Source organism: Lactuca virosa, chromosome 4 (assembly GCF_052849685.1).
Source record: "Lactuca virosa cultivar CGN04683 chromosome 4, Lactuca_virosa_CGN04683_v6, whole genome shotgun sequence".
Classification (NCBI taxonomy): domain Eukaryota; kingdom Viridiplantae; phylum Streptophyta; class Magnoliopsida; order Asterales; family Asteraceae; genus Lactuca; species Lactuca virosa.
In genome coordinates, this window is record NC_136429.1 from 452,766,434 (window position 1) to 452,792,324 (window position 25,891).

The 25,891-nt window shown below is 36.4% G+C and overlaps 1 protein-coding gene across 1 annotated transcript; it reads left to right on the forward strand.

Annotated features, from left to right (window-relative positions):
* Nucleotides 1-1,601: 1,601 nt before the first annotated feature.
* On the forward strand, nucleotides 1,602-3,224 carry LOC145109129 (uncharacterized). The gene is made up of 2 exons (XM_079046240.1): nucleotides 1,602-1,815; nucleotides 2,071-3,224. The coding sequence occupies exon 2, from the start codon at nucleotides 2,211-2,213 to the stop codon at nucleotides 3,126-3,128; it is 918 nt and encodes a 305-aa protein (XP_078902366.1). The 5' UTR covers nucleotides 1,602-1,815; nucleotides 2,071-2,210; the 3' UTR covers nucleotides 3,129-3,224.
* The last annotated feature ends 22,667 nt before the right edge of the window (nucleotides 3,225-25,891 follow it).

Here is a 25,891-nt window from a genome sequence, read left to right on the forward strand (position 1 = left end):
CCTCTTAAGGGTAAAGTTTCCACCTTTACCCATTAATACTCATCCTAAAGATATATAGCTCAAACCCTAACCCTTAAGGACCTAGATCTTGGTCCACAAGCCATCAATACTTCAAGATAGGGTGCACTAACTGAGATCTAGACCTTTGAGACTAAATGAACACGTAAAGTCTCCACCTTTCTCTCCATGCATGGCCTTTTGGAGCTTAAAAGGCCAAAATGACATCCTATAGCTTGCATGGGGCTTTAATGGCCATAAAGTTTGCATATTTATGCCATGAAAGCCCTCCATGGTTCTAGATCTGATGACATACTAACTTGGGACGTCCATTTCCCAAAGATCATGCTTCTTGAACCAAAAGTCCCATAAAAGTGAAGATGAAGAGATCTAAGCATATAATAGACAAGATATGAACTTTATACCTTTGATGAACAAGAAATGAAGCTAGACTTTTGGATCTACTCCTCTCCAACACTTCCTTGCTCCTTCTTCAAGTATCTTCTTCTTTAAAACCACAATAATGCACCAAGAATGGCTCAAAACTCTCAAAAGTGTATTAGGGTTTCATGGCTAGGGTTTCGGATGATGGAGGCTGTAAATGAGGCCAGCCTTTGGAGGTTAAGGTTTTTAAATAAGGTGCTAAACCCTGAAAATTAGGGTTTATTCAGGCAGCCCTACTCGTCGAGTTGAGTCCCTCAACTCGTCGAGTAGACTTTAAGTTCCGCGTCCAATTTTCGTTCCCACTCGACGAGTTTGGGGCCTCCAACTCGTCGAGTTCCTGTTCAAAATGAATAAATTGATTTAAAATACATACCAGGAACCGGGCGTTACAGAATGTCTCTGCGAACCTCCAACCATATCATAGGGATTCCATGATTCACCACTTGAAAAATTACTAGGTTTATCGAGCCTTCACAGATCATCTCCACCATGGATGCTCTATGGGTTGATTGCAACGATTGAGGTTTTGTGGGATGTTTCCGGTGATTGGAAGACGATGGGAGGGATTTGGCAGATTCTAGCATCTACAAGGCCCTTCACATCAGTTTTTGTTTGGTCGAAAACTTTGAGCTTCTATGGTCGATCTAGCTTGAGACTACCGAAGTAATGGTGGCAACCATTTTTATGAAGAAGATCTTGTATATCTATTTGTGTGTGTGTGTGTGAGAGAGAGAGAGAGAGAGGTTGTGGGGTTTATTTTATTTTCTATTTCTTTATAATTATTTAAATACTAAAACAAATAAAAAAATATAAAAAGAAATAATAAGGGCAAAATAGTCCTTTCAACTTTTTAGAACCAAAACCACAGAAAATTCTTGATTTTGGACTATCCATGCAAGTTGGAAATTTTTGGGATCCTATCCAAAGTTTTTTGAATACTACAATGACCAATTTACAGTTTTGTCTATATAATTATACATATTTTATTAATGGTTCAAATAAAAAAGAAACATTCACTTCAATATATATTATTGTAAATTATGTAATTAAGAAAAAATAATTTTGCTGTAGAAGAATATTTGTATGACAGAAAAAAGTCAACGTATACATTGTATGTTAAAAAGACCCGACCCGCTGACTTCGTATGATTGGACATTGATCCATGTTTGACGGCAGCCAAACAAGACCCTCACTTCTCCGTTCTCCCCCAATCCAATTCCAATACCAATACCCCACCATCGCACGTGACTTTGACCATCCTTCCAACGAAAAGATTCCGATTACGAACCCTAATCCCTCTTCCGATCTACACTTCTTACTTCCTTTGATCCATCGATTTCTGTTCAAATCAATCAACTAACTTCTACCAATCAGGTTAGCTTACTCTCTTCTCTTTAGCCAGCGTTTATTTCTCTTCCGGTGATCCATTTTTTGTCCAGTTCGAGTTTCTCTGTTGGTTACGAGGTTTATTGCTTTACTTGTTTGATTCAATTATTTTTCTTTCGAGCTTCGTATTCTAGTGAGTCGATGTTTGATTAGATTCGATTTTTGATATAATGAAGTAACATGAAGCTCTGTTCGAGTAAATTCTCATTTAGGGTTTTTTCCTTCCGTTTTTGTTTCTTACAGGAATCGATAACTCGGCTTTGTAGTTGCAATTCAGTGGAATTTGGGGGTTTTGTATTGATGTGGAGATCATCGTGTTTCTTTCATATGGTTGAAGATGTTTTGATGATTCTAAGACACTGAATAGTGATTGAACAACGAAAATGCCTGCAGTTCGGTGTTTTTCCAGAATCGATACTTTCGAGATCAAAGTTGAGATCGGAAAGAGACTCGGTGCACAAAAAGCTGAGAAGTACTTCAATCTACTCACCAGGTATTTGAGTCAAAAGCTCCGAAAACCAGAATTTGATAAGCATTGTGTAGCTTTAATAGGTCGAGAGAATCTTCATCTTCACAACGAACTCATCATTTCCATCATAAAAAACGCTTCTTTTTCCAATACACCCCCTCAAAAACATATCAAATCCAACACTCCTCTGACTCTAAAACTCCCCAATGGGTCCCACCCAAGAACAAGCCTTCAATCCCTCTGTGCATTTCCTCAGTCCCCTAAAAAAGGAAGAACCCCAAATCTTCGTGAAAGAAAATTCAAAGATCGATCACTCCATGAAAACACACGTACAGATTTCCAAACAATAAAACTCCAACAGCAACAACAACAACAACAACAACAACAACAACAACAAAGTGTTTCTTTAAGCAGCAAACCTCCTCCTAATAATTCTGATGAAGATGGTGAAGAAGTTTATAGTAGAAGCCCAGTTAGGGCTCCATTTGGCATAAATCTACACTCAAAAGAATCCCGAAAAGTACTCAATACTTATACTCATTCAGATTCTGCATACCACACTGAAACTTGCCATTACAGTGGTCAGTTGCCAGCTTCAAATTCTTTAAAGAACAGGTTGAAACACAATCTGAAAACAGAGGGATTGGATATTTCCATGGATTGTGTTGACTTATTGAATAATGGGTTAGATTCTTTTTTAAAAAGGGTTATAAATTTGACCCGTTTGAGATCTTCTTCAGAAAGTATATCCATGTTGGATTTTCGGGTAGCAACAGAGCTCAATCCAAACATTCTTGGAGATGTTTCACATACAGTACACGAGAATTGTTAACAATTGATAAATGTTTTGGGTGTAGGCTGATTAGATTGTATATATACTATGATTTTGACACTATTAATGAAATGATATATATGTTTTTTTAAGCAATCTTTCATATGTGAGATGATGTTGAATTGTTGATTAATTTTTTATTAGAAATGGATGAAAGTTATCTAATTGATGTGATTGTAAGATAGTAAGTGGGTGATTAGATTCATTGAGACATATAACTGAAAGATGATAAAGATAGTTAATGACATTTGTTTTTGTTTCGTCAATAGGTATATATATTGAATGTCTATATTAATTTTTAATTGTTAATGTAACAATTTAATCCTTCAATAGGAATGACAAAGATGCAGTTGGAAAAGTTATTATTTATTCTAAAGAATCTTGGGTCAAGAAGAAACAAAAATAAACGTGTATAAGCCCAAAAAGCATTAAACATCAATAGCCCAATATGGTACATATTTTGGGCCATTTCCAAATGAAAAGTGCATCCACAAAATCCATGTGAGAATTTTCGACTTTATTTGCGCTGATATTTAATTAATGGAAAATAAGGAAAATACGAGAATGTAGAAATTGATATAAATCATTGGAAAAGAATATTGCTCAAGAAAATCACCCACATTGAGAGAATGTAATAATAATCTCATATGAAGGAATTAATTATGTTGCTATTGGAACTAGATTTTCTTTACACACTTAAGATAACAAATGTTTAAGTCTTAATTATGAGTGTTTATAGGGTTGATCCGTATCCATGGATTGATCGATTTGTGTATATGCAACCTTACTTTTTTTGGAAACGCCAAATATGATATTAATAGGTCAATGTTTAACAAGAAGCTAAAAGTGACGGAAGAAAAGTACAAACATATAAAGATGAAAAACATAAATTATAGAAGATTGTTAAAATGTTCAAATGGCGGGCAACTTCATTTCGCCCGATTACTACAACCCATGTGGCTCCTATGCTTAACACATAAGTACTGCTTTGGTGGGTGATCGTCGCCAGTTGTTAAAAACCTCCTCGTTTCTAGCCATCCAAACACTCCGGATGATACAAAAGAAAATCGAGACGAGGATAGTCTTTTTCCTAGGGCAGTTGCCCCATGAGGCAGCAAAGTCAATGAACTTGAGTACGTTGGAGAATTGTATCTGCTGTAGACCGTACCATTTGAAGATCTAATCATGAACCTTTTGAGTGAACTCGCAACTTGCCAAGAGATGGTCCGTTGTTTCCGGTTCCTTGCTGCATAGAGGGCATATAATATTGGTCGCCGTGATTCCTCTTGCAGTTAATGAAACTGCAACTTGGATTTTCCTTAACGAGGCCCACCAAACGAAACACCAAACTTTCAATAAAATGGATTTGGACCAATAGATCACTGGGCCTTTGTAAGCAATGGTGTTTGAGTCAATTAGACGCCTTATGGAATTGGCAGTGTATCTTTCATCCGGGTTTTTTAGTGCAACGAAATCCATATAGGGGTGAGGTAGAGATCTCCATATTGCCAATGGCTTAATAAAGTTGCACTAATTCCGCCAAAGCCTCGGCTTGCCTCGATTCCTGTTTCCAATTCCAAGAGAACCCGTTGGCAGATAACCTTTCCTCGATCAATCAACATTTGATAGTTTCCTTATCGTAAAGGATACATAATCGATATTGGAAAGGGGTGTTACTGCACCATGGGTATTTCCATAATAGAATGTTAACACTGAATCCTGGTATTAACCTAAAAATCTTGTTTTGATCAATTTTAAAGTTTTCAAGACTGCTTACTACCTTGTATATATATTGTACCAGACCCCCTTTGATGTTTTTCAAGCTATGTAGTCAACTAGTTTCCTTCTTAGATAGTAAATGCTTGTGATCTCTCCTTTCCCCATACCCCCTTTGATGTTTTTCAAGTAATGTATGTTGGATTAGTGTCTAAGTCCATAACTATTTTGGTATGTACTTGACCCGATTATGAGCATGGTCCTTTTGGGTTGCCTTCACCATAGCAACTTGTAGGATGAATTATGGAGAGATAGGATTCATTATGATTTATTAATATATTATGAGAATAATATATTAAAGGAGAAATCATATTTTTAATTAATATTGGTCAAGAATTAATTGAAAATTAATTTTATGGTCAAAAGAGATTAATTAAACTTAGGGGATTGGAATTGTAATTATAATATAATTGTATTTGGGCTATGGATCACCTTGGAATATAGGTTGGACGAATTCTATGGGAAGCCCATATGGAATTCTTCCAAGGGATGTTCTAAAAGGAGTCCATGGGCTGCTTAGGGCTTAAGCAGTCAGATTAGGGTTTCCTAGTTGAAAACCCTAATGGCCTAACTATATAAGGACCCCCTAAGGCCCCAAAAACGTGGTGAATGAATCCCTTAGGGTTTCTGGACGTTTTTGTGCCTCTCCTTCTCCTCCTTCTTCATCCTTATTGCTTATGGTGTTTGTGACTCCATTAGAGGTGCAACACTTGAGGCACTAAGCTTTCTGAAGCCAATTACAAGAAGGAATAGATTGTTATTGCTACATAACAATCAAAGGTAATATCTAAACCCTAATTTCGATTATAGTATATTAGATCTAGGGTTTATGAGCTTTGGATAACTTGCATGTATAATTAGATAAACCTAGATCCAAAGTTTTAGGGTTTTGCATGTGCACCATAGAATTGATGTAGTGCTCATAACCCATCAGTGGTATCAGAGCCTAGGATGGTTTTCTAATGTATTTGATGCAAAAGTTATGTTTTTCAAAGCAGAATTTTTTTTTTCGTTTTTTTGCTTCTGCCTGATCACCACGAGGTGGTGAAAATCACCATGAGGTGGTGGTCCATCACGAGGTGGTAAAATCACCACGAGGTGGTGTCGGGGCAGATGGCAGAAAACTCGGGATTTTGACCTATTTTGAGCTTGGATAATTACAAAAATTGTTTTTGATTGATAAAATCCGAATTTTATTAATTTGTTATGATTATCATTGTCAAAATTAGAGATAATTGTCATTTAATTAGATAATTATTGCCTTATTTGATAAACCCTAATTATTTGAATTATTTGTTTTGAATTATCTAGTAAGAAATTGAACTAGGTCAAATTTAGATAATTACCAATTATTTGATTAATTTTAATTATTTGTAATTTGATCTAGATAGTTTTGAAAAGTTTCAAAACTTGCCCTCAAGTTTTGGAATTTAAATTTTTGATTAAAAGTTTAATTTTGAAATATTTAAATTCTAAACCCTAATGTTTTGAAATGTTTCAAAACTTGCCCTCAAGTTTTGGAATTAAAATTTTTTGATTAAAAGTTTAATTTTTGAAATTTTAAATTCTAAAACCCTAGTTTTGAAAAGTTCAAATTACACCCTTATGGTTTTATTAAGTTAATTAAAAGTATAATTAAAAGAGAGTTAATAAATCCATAATGATATGGTTTATATTTAATTAAATTAAAAGTGTAATTTATAAAATTAAACCACCTAGTATTTTAAAAGTGTAAAATACACCCTTATACTATATATAACATTAAAAGTATAATATTATATATGTATAACTTAAACTGCTAGTCTTACCGTTAGTAGGCCTCATTCACGAAGCCGATCTATAAGGGGGTATACGGTTATGGCCTATAAAATGGCCGTTTAATGGGTGTCCACTCTCACCCACTGCTTCCTTGATTGGTGGAGGGTCGTTAGCCGAATGGGTAGGATAGGGCAAACCCTTTCCATTAAAAGTATAATGAACTATAAAGTAACTAAATGTTTTATAAAATTCCCAAATCTTAGTTACTTTAGGCAAAAGTGAATTTGATGCAATTCCATGAAATTACACTTTGTACCCTTGCTAAGACGTTAGTGGGGCGTGTGTGGTTAACCGGCACACTAAATGGGTTCTAAGCAAAGGTAGCGAAGGGTGACTCGATGTTTGTCATAGTTCGGTGGAGCGTATGTGGTTAACCGACACATCGAATAGGTGACTGTAACATTAGGGGCACCATGTATATTTGCATGGTTATTCACACCCTGTTTTGTGATCCTCGACATCTCAGTCACAAATCGAGGGGCGTATCGAGATTTAAATATGCCATTGAAAAGTTCAATGAATCTCAAAAGATCTAGGAGTTTTCAATACATTTAAAACTTAATCTCTTTTTCGTTTTTCATGGTGGAAAATTAGTGAATCGTCATTCACTTACCTTCAAATGTTCTGCAATTTGGGTTACGACATCCCTCTCCCAAGTTGTAGAGTATTGTGTTGGGTCCTAGTCTTAATATCTCGTTTGGGTGTTTTATTAAGTACTCAATCAACTGACTTGGATTTTCTCCCGTTTTGTAGATGTCTGATTCTAACTATGGCCTTCCCAAATCCCTTGGAACAAGCTTTCCACATGAAGATGATATTCCATGATTCCATCGAGGAACCAGAAATCATGCTTCACTCCCTCCACCTCCTCCTATTGTTCTCCCTAACCCACAAGTTCAAAGGCTTGAAAAGTTCAAGCTCACTCAAGCCCTTTTGGCAAGTAAACATGAAGAAGGAAAGTCAGTGTGTGCACACGTATTAGAGATGAAGTCACACATTAATAGGTTAAGAATGTTAGGAGTCGTTGTCTGTGAGAAGCTGACTGTTGACTGGGTTCTTCAATCGCTTCCTAACTCATATAGTGAATTCGTAAGAGAGTACTATATGATAGACCACGACGTGACCCTCATCGATCTCACCTATTTGCTTGTTGCTACTGAATCAACAATGATTTGGCGCACTGGAGAAGCAAAGTTGATTGGTGGATCTGCCTTCCAAACCTTCATGGACATAGGCAATGGCAACGAAAGGCATGCCATGGTCGAAAAGTTTGATCATAAGAAAAAGGCAAAGTCTGAAGTAGTTCCGTGTGCTATTCCAAAAGAGTCAATTTGCTTTTATTGCCAAGGGAATGGGCATTGGAGACGAAGTTGCCCTGTCTACCTGAGAGATCTAAGAGATGGGAGAGTCAAGACGTATGGCTCTACTTCAGGTAAAATCCATTAACTAACTCTATAAGTTCCTAATTTTTTGATTCTTGATACATTATGTGATAAGATTACATTTTTGATGTTTTGTAGAATCGAAGAAAAGAAAGGAAGCTTAAAGGAAGAAGCGTGCTGAATCTGACCGTGAAGAAATGGATTTCGATCGCATGGATTCAAAGATCGGATTTTTTGAGTTGCTACTTTAGAGTTAGGATAGATTGCTAAGAAATTAAATAACATAATTTTTCATTTGAGTTGCGTTGTAAGGACAAATTTTTCCGCAATAAAATAAATTTTGATTTTGTCTTATTTATTTATCCTTGCAATAACATGTATGAAAAATTGATGTTTGTGTATTTCTATTATTAGCAATGTTAAAATGGATGTGATTCTTAGTCATGCTATTTATGGTAATGTCATAATTTTCTAAGTAAGGAAAGATTCCCATCGCCCAAGTTTCAATTGGTAGAAACTTGGAATCGTACAACTTGTATTGTGTGATGTATGGAAATCTTGGTACTTAATTAATTAAGACTAATTCCTTGTTCACATAAGTATGTGAGTCAAGTGAAGAACTAAAGGAACTAGTACACAATGTTGTGCAATGGTCAAGTCCACCATAAATAATAATAACATTATTCGTCATGATTTACTAAAAGTCTAGTAAATGTGGTTATACTTACAAGATTAAGTGTAATTCTGAATCATTGAAAGGTTTCAATGAATGGCAGAACGAATAAGTAGAATCAATGAAGGCAGAAAGATAAAAAGTTTCTCCAATATAAGAAGAAGGGAGAGTACTTTTGTATCGTGTTTTATGATCGTCTTAATGATTAAGAACCATATTGCAATTCATCCTCTAAGGACACCTTAGTGCACTAGTTTGGCTAAGAAGAGGAATCGAGAATTGTTGTAGTAGTTAAATCTATAAGATGAATCGTACTTCGTTCCAAAATCAAGTCTTAGAGTCATACTCCAAGATTGTGACTTGAGTGACATAATCTTAAGTAGGAATGTTCTTACACTCGCACATTTTGGTAAGTGATGATGTCTTGAATAAGACAAAGACCAAGTAGTACCATATTGCGTGTAGGTTTTGTCTTGATATAGACACACACTAACTCTTGGATATTTGTTTTGTCAAGAAATGTTTCTTGATAAGAGAATCTAATATTTCAAGAGGCCAGTAGGAGTCTAAAGATCTTGAAAAGTTTCAAGAACAAATCTAGAAGTAAATCTATTAAACACTAGCACACGACTTGAGGTTTGTAACCTATCGTGTTGACAAAATTTTATTTCTATGCCATTCCAGTAAAGTTACTTATGCATATGAGTTCTACGAGTTCTCAATTGACTACATAAGGGAAAACATCTTGTTCAATGAAAGTACATTGACCGGCATAGGTGAGTTGCTAAATAACTTGGAAGCAATGGTGGGACCCTTGATACCAATAAATTAAGAATGAACAAGTTCTGTCCATAAGAGTTTGGATTTGTCACAAACATTATCTTATGATTATGGTTATGTCAAATTTGCATGGATAGGAACACATGCACCATAAAATCTAAGTGTCATAAGGTTTCTCTCCTTCATGAAAATGATTGTGAGGAAATGCTTTCACTAAGAGAGATTTTAAGGAGATAACGATTATGTAAATTGCATTCTCAAATTCGATTATGATTACAGCATCCCTCTTCATAGTTCGAATTGTGAGATTTGGCAATTGGTCTGAACATTTGGGACTTAGTAATTTAAGTTCTGAATTAGTTTAGACACACATGTGAGCTGTCTAAGGAAAGGTGTGTAAGTTTGAGAAGCTTAGATAAAGGCTTATTGAAGCACATCGTATTGAAAATATGAACTTAGGAAGTCAATAAGTATTGTCTTTTAGAAGTCCAACTATTTTCTGAATACATGTCAAAGCTAGTGGGAGTATAAATGTTATGCTGGAATGGATATAATCATCATGTTAGTGGGAGCATGATTATTATTTTAAGTATTGCAAGTTGGCAATATTAATTATAGAAAAACAAAAGTTTCACTTTGCAAAGTTGCAGGGGTTGAAAAGTTGTTTTTGCTATAATTAAGGGAGAGGATGTTATACTTCGTTTCCAATCTAAAAGCTTAGATCGAGAAATTTTAATTGAATTTAGTCAAAGTAATATTTATTAATTGCATTCTCAAAATTCGATTATGATTACGACATCCCTCTTCATAGTTCGAATTTTGAGAACACGACAAATAGAAATATTATGGCAAGAAAATGGTAAAGTATCACGTTTTCACTGCGAATTGTATCCCATATGCTTCGGGTATAGGATCGATTGCATATGCTGTAATATTCGAGCATTCTAAAATTTTCCAGATGCCTAGGGCATTTAGAGGGAAAAGGGAATAGAACCGGATTTGACTAAAATAATTAAACAACTATTAACGACAATCTAAGGTTCGCCAAGGATTGGTTGCTTGTGGACAGTTGGAAGTATAGTCATAGATAGACCATATTGACATTATGAATAGATAAGATTCTATTTAATGAGTTGTCATATGGCAAATATGGAAATGTTTCCTTATTGGGAGTTGGACGTTGAGAATCTATGTCAAGATTAGAAACTTCTATGCAAGAAGGATGTTCAAAGGAATGTACTTTGAATGAGAGACTTCATGACTATGGAATTGTCTTGTAACAATCTCCAATAGAGCACTTTGTAATTTCATTGGCAATGTCTTGGTGACTTTGGCACTGTGATATTACAAAAGGACCGTTGCATAAAATGTTAGAATCTAACATACTCTAATAGTGACAAGAATTTTGTGTTCTTACACTAACGATAAGGGTTAGGAACTGTGAAATGAGCATCATTGAAAATGTGTTCATTTGATCTATTTCACAAAGTAAAGACCATAGGAAAACATAGTGTGCATGCTAAGAGCATGGGACAATTATTGTTATAATTCAAGTAAGAAGTTGATTACCCGAAACAACAAATAATGAGTAATCAATATGGTGATTAAATAAAAGTGTTTTTATTTATACTCAAAGGTTTGAGGCCATATATTATTAGTATTATTCTTGTGGTTCACTTTGCATGTTTTGACTTTCCGAATAATAAGATTATTCAAACCCTCCACAGTCGCTCATACTTTGGAAGTAGGTATGAAAGAAGACTGTCATGAATCCGTGTGTAGATTGTCTAAAGTGTTTAGACATAGCACAAGTTTGCTGCAGAGTTCATGAGTGCTGCTATAAGATTAGAGTATTGGATTAAACCCACGCTCACTTGGATCGCTTCATGGATTTTATCTCGAGTGGTTGGTGAGATGGTAATATCTTATATTCTTGAAACTGAGATGTGTGAGTTGTATCTTGCGAGTCGGTTACACATTGATAATATGTAAACGCACCAATAACTTGGTGTTATAAAACGTATTGTTGTGTGTGATTCGGTGAGTGAGTACAAGCGAGAATTGAGTCGAAGTTTATCCGTTCCTTTTACCCAAAGTGGGATAAAAGCGATATTTGTGGGCCCCTCGATAATTTAGTGATTACACCCTAAGCGGTTGGCCAAGCCAGGACTGAGTTGATGTGTTCAATTGTAGTCTGTTGTCAGTTGTCATAAATCTGAAATCGGGAAACAACATATAGACAGAGAGAATGATTAAAATCCATGTCTCAGTCTATACGATATCTAGAATGGAGGAATATATGATCCCTTATCTAAAGGACACGCTTCTGATAAGATCAGAGTTGACAGTGGCTTTTGAAAGCTACGATTGCTGATCAGGTTCTGAAGTCATGAAAAATAGTTATTAGACTTATCCAAGTGGGAGACTGTTGGATTAGTGTCTAAGTCCATAACTATTTTGGTATGTACTTGACCCGATTATGAGCATGGTCCTTTTGGGTTGCCTTCACCATAGCAACTTGTAGGATGATTTATGGAGAGATAGGATTCATTATGATTTATTAATATATTATGAGAATAATATATTAAAGGAGAAATCATATTGTTTAATTAATATTGGTCAAGAATTAATTGAGAATTAATTTTGTGGTCAAAAGAGATTAATTAAACTTAGGGGATTGGAATTGTAATTATAATATAATTGTATTTGGGCTATGGATCACCTTCGAATATAGGTTGGACGAATTCTATGGGAAGCCCATATGTAATTTTTCCAAGGGATGTTCTAAAAGGAGTCCATGGGCTGCTTAGGGCTTAAGCAGTCAGATTAGGGTTTCCTAGTTGAAAACCCTAATGACCTAACTATATAAGGACCCCCTAAGGCCCCAAAAACGTGGTGAATGAATCCCTTAGGGTTTCTGGACGTTTTTGTGCCTCTCCTTCTCCTCCTTCTTCATCCTTATTGCTTATGGTGTTTGTGACTCCATTAGAGGTGCAACACTTGAGGCACTAAGCTTTCTGAAGCCAATTACAAGAAGGAATAGATTTTTATTGCTACATAACAATCAAAGGTAATATCTAAACCCTAATTTCGATTATAGTATATTAGATCTAGGGTTTATGAGCTTTGGATAACTTGCATGTACATTTAGATAAACCTAGATCCAAAGTTTTAGGGTTTTGCATGTGCACCATAAAATTGATGTAGTGCTCATAACCCATCAATGTAGTCAACTGGTTTCCTTCTTAGATTGTGAATGCTTGTGATCTCTCCTTTCCACAAGCTGTCTAAATTGTTAGACAGTCTCCGCCACCATTTGGTTAAAAGCGTTTGAGCTCTTAGAGTGTTGACTCCAAGACCCCCGTCTTTTTCTTTAATGCTATGACTTTCGACCAATCAACCCACTGGATTTTGGATTTTTGGTCTTCACCCTCCCCATAAAACTTCCACCTAGATTTTTAAATCGTGTCAAGGATGCCTTGCGGGGATTTAAATAGGGACATATAATATGTGGGAAGGCTACTAAGGGCAGATTTGATGAGGGTTAGTCCGCCTCCAAAAGACAAGGATTTGGCTTTCCAAGTCGATAATTTCGAACAAAATTTGTCAATAACGGGTTTCCAATGTTTTTTGAGAGCCATATTGGCACCTACTGGGAATCCAAGGTAAGTAAAAGGAAAGTTACCTTCATTGCAGCCTAATACACCAGCCAAACGATGGAGTTCACTATTGGTGGTTCCGACCCCAAAGATATGTGATTTGAGAAAATTAACTTTGAGCCCAGATGCAATGTGGAAGAACTTGAGTATACGCAATAAGTTTTTTATGCTCTCTCCATTCCATTCACCCGCAAAAATTGCGCCTTAGGCGTAAAACAAGTGTGAGATAATGGGACCACCGTTTGGAAGCTTAATGTCGTAAATGAAGTAGCTCTCGTGCACACTTTTTATTGTAACATTCAGCCCTTCCATAGCTAGGATGAATAAGAATGGTGACAAAGGATCACCCTGTCGGACACCCATAGAGATCTTGAATTCATCTGTTGACGACCTATTGATTAGAACTGATGCAATGAGGAGAGGCAACCAGATATCCATCTTCTCTATTTTGTCCCAAATCCCATTTCCTCCATGATTGAATCTAAATAGTTCCAATTTATCGAATCGAAAGCCTTTTCAAAGTAGACCTTGAAGAGGAAAATTTTGTTTTTTGATTGTTTGGGCCAAGAGTTTATCTCATTCATGGCTAGAGGCTCATCTAGTATGTATCTCCCTTCTATGTAAGTGGATTAGACTTCATCTACAACCGAACCGATCACAAGCAAGGATTTTGGCCACAATTTTATACATGCAACCAATGAGACAAATGGGGCGATAATCACCAAGTGATATAGGGTTAGCCACTTTTGGGATTAATGTGATAAATGATGAGTTGCATCCGCTAGTAATCGATCCCGAGAGCTCAAAATGTTTCACGTATTTGATAATGTATCCTTTCATAACATACCACTTGTCTTTGATGAGCTTGAATGTTAGACCGTCCGGTCCAAGAGATTTCTCTCCCCCACAGCCCTACAGGACGACTTCGATCTCGTCGCTGCTAATAGGTGATTCGAAGAATGCCTGTGATCAGGGTAATTACTTGAGATTTGGGTTTATCAGCTTTGTTCTGTCGGGCTATTTTTCTTGGAATTTGTTTGATAAAACGTTGAAAACCTCATTTTTTAAATTACTTTTGGATCGGAGGACCAAGAACCATTTATAGTGAGACCGTGTAATCAGTTCTGTATGCTTTTGTTTTTTAGGGATCCATGGAAGAGCTTAGAGTTTTTGTCTCGCCGGTCACCCATTTAATTTTTTCATACTGTTATAGATCAATCTTTGCGATATGCTCTAATTCCAAAATTTTTAATATATCTTCCCTCCATGTGATGCGTTCGACTTTTGAAGGATACAAGACTCGATATTCTTTAGCAAGCATCCACCCTTTCGTTTTAATTGTTGCAAAACTCACGATTCCCATTTGGAATCCTCTATTTTCCACTTTCTAATTTGATCTTTCACAAATTTTATTTTTTCCATTAGGAGTCTGTTAGGAGTACAAAAGCCATGAAAAGACTCCCAAGCATTACAAAAGGATTCATTAAAATCGCCCTTAATAAGCCAAGAATTGAAAAACCTAAATGGCGGAGGCCTGAAATCGGCATTGAAAAGCTTGAGGGTAAGCAGGGAGTTATCGTAATAAACTAGAGATGGAAGTAACACAAGACATTGGATGAATACCAATGAATTTTGTGTTGGATTTTATTCAAAATCGGTTTTCTAAAAACACTAAAAATGGCAACGAAAGTCTAAAAATATGAATAAACTTAAAACTCTTTTTAACTCACCAAGGATCAATTTACAATCAAGGAAAGATTAAATCAACCACAGAAAGTAAAGTGTTACAACCTTTGAAGACTTTGATTCTCATGTAAGATGAAAATTGATGAAGTGATGCATGAAGCTCCAAAGGAGAATCTCTCTACAAGTATTCACCAAGAAAGAGTAAACCTGTAACACCTGGTTCATGGTATGATTTGAACCCTTTAATTTATTTATTTTGAATGTGTAACTTGACGAGTTGGTGTCCCTAACTCGTCTAGTAGGGGGCAGATTATGCGCGAGGTTTAAGCTATCTACTCGACGAGTCAAGAGCCCTCGACTCGCCGAGTAGATCGGCCAGAGTGAAACCCTAATTTCAGGGTTTTGCACCCTATTTAAGCTCCTCAACCCCCACCCATTGGCCTCATTTCCAGCCTCCATGTACCAAACCCTAATCCACGAAACCCTAGAGCTTTATTTGAGAGTCTGAGCCATTTTTAGTGATCTTTGTGTGCTTTTGAAGCTTGTGGAAGAAGAAGAATATAGAGGGATCAAGAGGGAAAGAGTAGATCCAGAAGCTACACTCCATTTCCTACATTTTCTGGTAATCAAGTTTCTATCTTGGCTATTGGTCCATTAGATCTCTTTATATCCTCTTTATGTGTGTTTTTGGTCCAAGAATGATAGCTTTTGGAGAATGATCGACCCAAGTGGGTATTCTTCTAGATCTAGGACCTAGAGGGGCTGTTATGACATAAATGTGCAAACTTTATGCCATTGGAGCCCCCATGCAAGCCATAGAGTATCATATTGGCCTTTTGATCCCCAAAAGGCCATGCATGTGGGGAAAGGAGGGAACTTTACGTGTCCAAGTAATGTTAGGGGTTTAGATATGAGGTTGTAAGCTTTAGTTTGGTGTATGGATGGTTTAAGGACCAAGTTCTAGGTCCCAAGGAATTAGGGTTTGAGCTAAACCCTTTAAGAAGTGGTATTAATGGGTAAAGTCAGAAACTTTACCCTTAAAAGGACATTTTCAGGGTTTATATGAAGTATGAAGCTTGGATCTGAAGTGTAGGGGATTAATCCATTAAGATAGCCCAAACAGACAGTGGAACTCGACGAGTTGAAGCCGGGTTGTCCCAATTGTATGCCACGTAGAACTCGACGAGTCTGTGAAGGGCTCGACGAGTTGACTCGGTTGACCACGATTCTGAGTAGTATAGTAACTCGCCGAGTTAGGAGGTAACTCGACGAGTTAGGTTGACTGGGAGTTGACCTTGACTTTGACTTTGACCAGGACATTGACTTTGACCAGGGGTAAAATGGTCATTTTACCCTAAGAAGAATTATCAGATTTTTGATTAAGTGTTATTTTGAAATGGATAGCCGGGGAGTCGCTGGAGTAGTCGTCACAGATTCCTCACACGAGATTTCATAGCTAGCATTCGAGGCGAGTTTCCTCCAGTAGGAACGGGTCTAAGGCACCAAGGCCGACGCGTTTAGCTAGTAGTAGTTCCAGACTATGGTTCAATGCCGGGCAGGGCCCGATGTAGGTTTATATGCTTTTTCCGGATTTCGATCCGATGCCGGGGCCCTGAGGAATGCTTGTATGCTTGATGTCTTTGTGATTCTTACATGTGTTTGTATTGTATGTTTCCGGACTTCGGTCTGATGCCGGGGCGGTCCCATGGAATGTTAGTATGTTACCGGATTACGGTTCGATGCCGGGCGAGGCCTGAGGAATGTTTAAGTGTTAATGTTATATGCTTAGGTTTATGTGTATTACTGGTTATGCTCATATGTATTCCGAGATGTGCTCGATGCCGGGCAGGGCTCGATGCCGAATAGGGTTCGATGCCGGGCAGGGCCCGATGCCGGGCGGAGCCCAATGCCGGGAAAGCCGATGCCGAGCTTGACTCGATGTAGCAGGGGCGGGGCCCAATATATGTTTATGTGTTATGTGTATGGTATGTGGTAGTTGGGGAGACTCACTAAGCTTCGTGCTTACAATTTTCAGTTGGGTTTCAGGTACTTCCACTAGTAAAGGGAAGAGCTCGGGATGACTGCATGACACACACCACTTTTTTAGCCTGGGAGGATTCACTCTAATTTATGATATATGATTTTGATACATTGACAGATATGATGATATTTTTGAGATACATGATTGTGATTTTTATGTGATGGATATTATTAATGGTTTTTATTACTGATTAAAAACAAAAATTTTGGTCTATATTTTTGGGATGTTACAAAACCACCATAGATGCTAGTCTTCACTTGTATATATGTATTTTTTAAGCCTTAAGAGTTCATACCAAATGAACCTTATGAGAAGCAACATGTTAACCTTTAATTCAAGCACCGAATTGCTAGAAGATGGATATGGAGAGAAAGGCTCTCAAAACCACGAAACGACAACCCAAAAAAGGGAAGAAAAGAAGTTGAGAAATCACTAGTTTTTCCCTCATACACTTCTTTATAAACTTGGACAAATGTAGGAAAGGAACATACCATCTAATTAGTCAAAGCATGACCTCAAAGGACATGCATGTGTGAAAGATATTAACTAACAAACAACCATCTTCCTATAAAGATGTACCTATGGTTTTGACTACAAACTAGTCAAAGTTAGTTTTTCTTCCACTTAAAATACCAACTAACTAGTTACATATGCCAATTAAATGATTACTCAAAGTGTCCAAATAATTGTACATGACTTATATATTCATACCTTATGAATATAACTAGTTTTGCTCTCTTTGATTATTATTTCTTAGAAACAATAAATTCCAATATGTTGGTAAAATATTATTTTCATAAAATAATGATTTTTCAATTAAATACAAGTGTTGGTAATATTTATTAATAATCAAATTACTTTAATAAATAATCAATTAGTAGTAACTTGCTATAAGGTGTGACCCTATAAAATCACATGTCATTAGCAAATATCATTTTATAATGACTATTGGGCATAAAGATCTTCCAGTTTCCCACTTTCACAAGACTTATCATATATTGATATAGACAGTGGTGAACGTCTAGCAACATTTCACTGCCCCCAATAACACACGACGAAAATGTCATTCATCAACATCCAATTCCCGAAAGCTCAAAGCTATAATTGATGTATAAGGCAAGTTTATCAATTATCCATTTGTTACCGACATCCTGTTGAACATGAGACTTGGATCGAAATCAATCTCATTTGATGTTCAACTTTGGGTAATGCGCATTAGATGTCTAGATCTCAACATATAAGAGGAACAAATCCCATCTCGACTACATAAGCCTCTTGTATAGTTCACACCATATCTGTCAATGATCTTTATAACTGTCCGATTAAGGATCAATATTTGACCACATCAAAGCACAACACTCCCTACACTTAATTCCCACTATGTATCTTAGGTATTAAGGATACAAATATTGTACCCTTTATCAAGTATCACTCACGACATCGATCAATGAGGTGATCTTGATGCGGGTCTGTCCAATACTAGTTCGATGACAAGTACCTATGAATCTCCGTTACAACCTATTGCCTACTTTCATCTAATGAGAGTCAACCAATGCAATTCATATTAGTCTTACTTCATAATTGCTACCATATTTATGACCGATTATGAACTTTTAGAACAATAAGATTATTCATGGATTAAACATGTTAATATAGAACACAATAAGTATTGATGTGATTATCATATCCTAATCTATTAGAACAATACGATAGTTGTTGTTTCAATGCTCTGATATCCAAATACTAAATCCAAATCAAAACCCATTTCTAGAATAATAAAGTCTTACAACTCAAGTGTGACCATTCATGCTTAGCTTAAAGGAAAGACTTTATTAATGGGTATGACTAAATTTAATTTGTGTGAATTCTGCGAATATGATCATCTCCATATTTGAATTTATTCTAAGTATAGTTAAATATCTTGGAGAATATGATTGGTGTTATGATGTGATTTAGAGTCTCTTAGCTTGATTAAGTATACTCTTGAAGTCACAAAAGATTTCTAAGTTATCCTTGAATAGTAGGACTCAATCTAGTTTTTCAATAAACTCATTTATCCATCATATTTGATTGCAGCTTCTGAATTAGCAGTGTATTCTTATTTTGTAGTAGATTGTGCTATCATTTTTTTCTTGTACCTCATTCCAACAAAACTTACTCTTCATTCCATAATGAAGTCATAATGCATTTATAATTCATAATTATATATATATATATATATATATATATATATATATATATATATATATATATATATTTGTTTTGAAGTTATCATCTTATGTAGCTCCTTTACATAAAGATCTTCTTCTAAACTGATTAACTCATACACATTCTCTTAGTTTTCTTAAGTACTCTTAAAATGTCTGTATGGTTATCCAATGACTTACCCATGTATCTACTTGGTATCTTATGATATGTTCATAACATGATCATATACCTAGTCTTGTGCATAATATGGCCTAAATGATGGCTTCATTTTTCAAAGCAAATAGAATATAAATCATTTTATCTAGCTCAAACCTATGTGCTAGGTCCTTTTGAGGCATACTCAAAATGGTGCCATGTGGAAATACCAAGAGTCCTCCAAAGGAATCTAGTATATTAATATATTTCAAGATGTTGTCATCATATGAATAAAGATTTTAAAACTTTATCATTCATCTTTATCTATCACCATAGATTTTACATTACAAGAATGTATCTTGTCTTTCCTAATGGTTTTCTAAGGTACGTCTGTTTTAGCCTGGGATCCTAACTGTTTTTTACAATTTTGGACGCGGGGCATCCCTTATAGGGCGCGAGGCGACTTTCTAATAAATTTTTGACATGTTGACTTTTGACCAAGTTTGAATTTGGGTCAAACTTTAGGGTTTTGGTTGTATATTGAGGTCTTTCCTTTATGGGTGTGTAGGTAGTTTGCTGGTCTGATCTGTGCCAGGATTCGAGTGTGCGGCTGTAATTCCTCAGATTTTCGAGCAGGTGAGTCTCCTTACTTTATACTATGTGTTATACTATATACCTTTGTATGATAAAATGTAGAGGAATGATGGTATACTGTTAGGGTGAGCAGGCTAGTATAGCCTTTTGTATGTTGATATATTGGTTGGAGTGTAGATAGTATTGGTGATCGTCAAGTGAATGACGCAGGGGTTATGTGTAGTCAAATAAGATATTTTGAAAACTATTTGTTAAATGTGGTAAAAACCTCCTTGCCTTGGGGTCCCTATACTATACAAGTTATATAAAAAAGGACTATAAACTAACACACACCGTGAATTTGAGCATGGGGTTTACAAATGTTTAAACTGTCCAAAAAATCCAAAAATAACTGAGTAGGGAAGACCCTTAGTAAATGTATATGCAAACTAATGGGCAGAGGGAACAGGTAATACAAGCATATGCTCAATGGCAACACGCTCCCTAACAAAATGTAAGTCTATTTCCACATGCTTGGTACGTTGGTGCTGAACAGGGTTGGAAGATAAATACATGGCACTATCATTATTGCAAAACACAATCGTAGCTTTAGATAATGGACAAGATAATTCGAGAAGAATATTGTGAAGCCATGCTGCTTCAGTAAACATGTTGACGTTTAGAGGAACAAGAGACGAGATTATCACCAAGATAAACACAAAACCCTAAGGTGGACCGACGAGTTTGAGGACAACCAACCCAATCATCATTAGAATAGGAGACCAAGCTATCAATAAAAGATGGACGAATGGAAAAACCATAAGATAACGTACCTTGAAGATAACGAAGGATACGTTTAAGAGCAAGGAAGTGTTGCTCACACGGGTCATGCATGAATAGGCAGATCAGCTGAACAACATAAGCAATATCAGGACGAGTAAAGGTGGATAGTGTCTGAAGGAGTGCTACCGAGATTAAAAGTAGACATATTATCACGTGAGGGAATTTCCTTCGCAAAAGAGGATTGAGAGAGAAAGAGACCCTTGGTAGACCGAGTGGCAACAATACCAAGTGTTGGAACCTGAAAGTGAACCTCTAGAAATCCTAAGTACATATTCCGAAGTGTGTTGGTTCCGAAAGGAAAAGTAATCCGGAACCTGTCCGGAGCTGGAGAAAAGAAGAGGAGAAGTATTTTGAAGAGGAACACATTACGGAGCTAATCTTGATGTCCGGAATGTATGCTGATCCGGATCAAACTTTCATCTTCGGAATAATACTTGTCCGGAATGAAGTCTTTCTGTATTTTGTGCATTTATTACTTTTGTCTTGTATTTGATGTAACGTTTCATAGGACTTAGTCTAAAGTTGCTTTAGGACAATCAGAATGTCAGACTTATGTATTTTTTCCAGTCTTATGTAAACACTTGGGTTAATTCGCTGTAACATTCACTCCTTTAAATAGGAGCTTTCAATACAAGTCAACTACGGATCTTTCACTTATTTTTGGCATTTACTCTTATCACATTAAAACATTCTTCTTGTTCTTCATTTATTAAATTTACCTTGATCATTAACTACTCGTTCTCAATTAATGTCTTGATCATTTGTTGAACTGATTATCTAAGACTTGTCTGGTCTTTCCAGTTTGGACTTGAACATCCATTATCAAGCAGACATTGATCTCAAGCATTCACTCAAGGTTTGAGTTTTCAAACCTTGTCCCTGTGCATAGATCTTGTTCTCACAATTGGTATCAGAGCTTGAGTGGTTGTCCTTTGAATCCATAAGATCAGATTATAGTTGGTTTGAATTTACCTTGGTATTTCAACCATTTCTGTGTTAAGGATAAAAGTTCTTCTATATACCAATTAAGCTTGAAGATATCTTGACTTCAATGGCTGCTTCAAATCCTCAGCAAATGATTTCAATGCAAATCGCCATAGATTTTACATTACAAGAATGTATCTTGTCTTTCCTAATGGTTTTCTAAGGTACGTCTGTTTTAGCCTGAGATCCTAACTGTTTTTTACACTTGTGGACGCGGGGCATCCCTTATAGGACGCGAGGCGACTTTCTAATAAATTTTTGACATGTTGACTTTTGACCAAGTTTGAATTTGGGTCAAACTTTAGGGTTTTGGTTGTATATTGAGGTTTTTCCTTTATGGCTGTGTAGGTAGTTTGCTGGTATGATCTGTGCCAGGATTCGAGTGTGCGGCTGTAATTCCTCAGATTTTCGAGCAGGTGAGTCTCCTTACTTTATACTATGTGTTATACTATATACCTTTGTATGATAAAATGTAGAGGAATGATGGTATACTGTTAGGGTGAGCAGGCTAGTATAGCCTTTTGTATGTTGATATATTGGTTGGAGTGTAGATAGTATTGGTGATCGTCAAGTGAATGACGCAGGGGTTATGTGTAGTCAAATAAGATATTTTGATAACTATTTGTTAAATGTGGTAAAAACCTCCTTGCCTTGGGGTCCCTATACTATACAAGTTATATAAAAAAGGACTATAAACTAACACACACCGTGAATTTGAGCATGGGGTTTACAAATGTTTAAACTGTCCCAAAAATCCAAAAATAACTGAGTAAGGAAGACCCTTAGTAAATGTATATGCAAACTAATGGGCAGAGGGAACATGTAACACACGCATATGCTCAATGGCAACACGCTCCCTAACAAAATGTAAGTCTATTTCCACATGCTTGGTACGTTGGTGCTGAACAGGGTTGGAAGATAAATACATGGCACTATCATTATTGCAAAACACAATCGTAGCTTTAGATAATGGACAAGATAATTCGAGAAGAATATTGTCAAGCCATGCTGCTTCAGTAAACATGTTGACGTTTAGAGGAACAAGAGACGAGATTATCACCAAGATAAACACAAAACCCTGAGGTGGACCGACGAGTTTGAGGACAACCAACCCAATCATCATTAGAATAGGAGACCAAGCTATCAATAAAAGATGGACGAATGGAAAAACCATAAGATAACGTACCTTGAAGATAACGAAGGATACGTTTAAGAGCAAGGAAGTGTTGCTCACACGGGTCATGCATGAATAGGCAGATCTGCTGAACAACATAAGCAATATCAGGACGAGTAAAGGTGGATAGTGTCTGAAGGAGTGCTACCGAGATTAAAAGTAGACATATTATCACGTGAGAGAATTTCCGTCGCAAAAGAGGATTGAGAGAGAAAGAGACCCTTGGTAGACCGAGTGGCAACAATACCAAGTGTTGGAACCTGAAAGTGAACCTCTAGAAATCCTAAGTATATATTCCGAAGTGTGTTGGTTCCGAAAGGAAAAGTAATCCGGAACCTGTCCGGAGCTGGAGAAAAGAAGAGGAGAAGTATTTTGAAGAGGAACACATTACGGAGCTAATCTTGATGTCCGGAATGTATGCTGATCCGGATCAAACTTTCATCTTCGGAATAATACTTGTCCGGAATGAAGTCTTTCTGTATTTTGTGCATTTATTACTTTTGTCTTGTATTTGATGTAACGTTTCATAGGACTTAGTCTAAAGTTGCTTTAGGACAATCAGAATGTCAGACTTATGTATTTTGTCCAGTCTTATGTAAACACTTGGGTTAATTCGCTGTAACATTCACTCCTTTAAATAGGAGCTTTCAATACAAGTCAACTACGGATCTTTCACTTATTTTTGGCATTTACTCTTATCACATTAAAACATTCTTCTTGTTCTTCATTTATTAAATTTACCTTGATCATTAACTACTTGTTCTCAATTAATGTCTTGATCATTTGTTGAACTGATTATCTAAGACTTGTCTGGTCTTTCCAGTTTGGACTTGAACATCCATTATCAAGCAGACATTGATCTCAAGCATTCACTCAAGGTTTGAGTTTTCAAACCTTGTCCCTGTGCATAGATCTTGTTCTCACAATTGGTATCAGAGCTTGAGTGGTTGTCCTTTGAATCCATAAGATCAGATTATAGTTGGTTTGAATTTACCTTGGTATTTCAACCATTTCTGTGTTAAGGATAAAAGTTCTTCTATATACCAATTAAGCTTGAAGATATCTTGACTTCAATGGCTGCTTCAAATCCTCAGCAAATGATTTCAATGCAAATCGCCATAGATTTTACATTACAAGAATGTATCTTGTCTTTCCTAATGGTTTTCTAAGGTACGTCTGTTTTAGCCTGAGATCCTAACTGTTTTTTACACTTGTGGACGCGGGGCATCCCTTATAGGACGCGAGGCGACTTTCTAATAAATTTTTGACATGTTGACTTTTGACCAAGTTTGAATTTGGGTCAAACTTTAGGGTTTTGGTTGTATATTGAGGTTTTTCCTTTATGGCTGTGTAGGTAGTTTGCTGGTATGATCTGTGCCAGGATTCGAGTGTGCGGCTGTAATTCCTCAGATTTTCGAGCAGGTGAGTCTCCTTACTTTATACTATGTGTTATACTATATACCTTTGTATGATAAAATGTAGAGGAATGATGGTATACTGTTAGGGTGAGCAGGCTAGTATAGCCTTTTGTATGTTGATATATTGGTTGGAGTGTAGATAGTATTGGTGATCGTCAAGTGAATGACGCAGGGGTTATGTGTAGTCAAATAAGATATTTTGATAACTATTTGTTAAATGTGGTAAAAACCTCCTTGCCTTGGGGTCCCTATACTATACAAGTTATATAAAAAAGGACTATAAACTAACACACACCGTGAATTTGAGCATGGGGTTTACAAATGTTTAAACTGTCCCAAAAATCCAAAAATAACTGAGTAAGGAAGACCCTTAGTAAATGTATATGCAAACTAATGGGCAGAGGGAACATGTAACACACGCATATGCTCAATGGCAACACGCTCCCTAACAAAATGTAAGTCTATTTCCACATGCTTGGTACGTTGGTGCTGAACAGGGTTGGAAGATAAATACATGGCACTATCATTATTGCAAAACACAATCGTAGCTTTAGATAATGGACAAGATAATTCGAGAAGAATATTGTCAAGCCATGCTGCTTCAGTAAACATGTTGACGTTTAGAGGAACAAGAGACGAGATTATCACCAAGATAAACACAAAACCCTGAGGTGGACCGACGAGTTTGAGGACAACCAACCCAATCATCATTAGAATAGGAGACCAAGCTATCAATAAAAGATGGACGAATGGAAAAACCATAAGATAACGTACCTTGAAGATAACGAAGGATACGTTTAAGAGCAAGGAAGTGTTGCTCACACGGGTCATGCATGAATAGGCAGATCTGCTGAACAACATAAGCAATATCAGGACGAGTAAAGGTGGATAGTGTCTGAAGGAGTGCTACCGAGATTAAAAGTAGACATATTATCATGTGAGAGAATTTCCTTCGCAAAAGAGGATTGAGAGAGAAAGAGACCCTTGGTAGACCGAGTGGCAACAATACCAAGTGTTGGAACCTGAAAGTGAACCTCTAGAAATCCTAAGTACATATTCCGAAGTGTGTTGGTTCCGAAAGGAAAAGTAATCCGGAACCTGTCCGGAGCTGGAGAAAAGAAGAGGAGAAGTATTTTGAAGAGGAACACATTACGAAGCTAATCTTGATGTCCGAAATGTATGCTGATCCGGATCAAACTTTCATCTTCGGAATAATACTTGTCCGGAATGAAGTCTTTCTGTATTTTGTGCATTTATTACTTTTGTCTTGTATTTGATGTAACGTTTCATAGGACTTAGTCTAAAGTTGCTTTAGGACAATCAGAATGTCAGACTTACGTATTTTGTCCAGTCTTATGTAAACACTTGGGTTAATTCGCTGTAACATTCACTCCTTTAAATAGAAGCTTTCAATACAATTCAACTACGGATCTTTCACTTATTTTTGGCCATTACTCTTATCACATTAAAACATTCTTCTTGTTCTTCATTTATTAACTTTACCTTGATCATTAACTACTTGTTCTCAATTAATGTCTTGATCATTTGTTGAACTGATTATCTAAGACTTGACTGGTCTTTCCAGTCTAGACTTGAACATCCATTATCAAGCA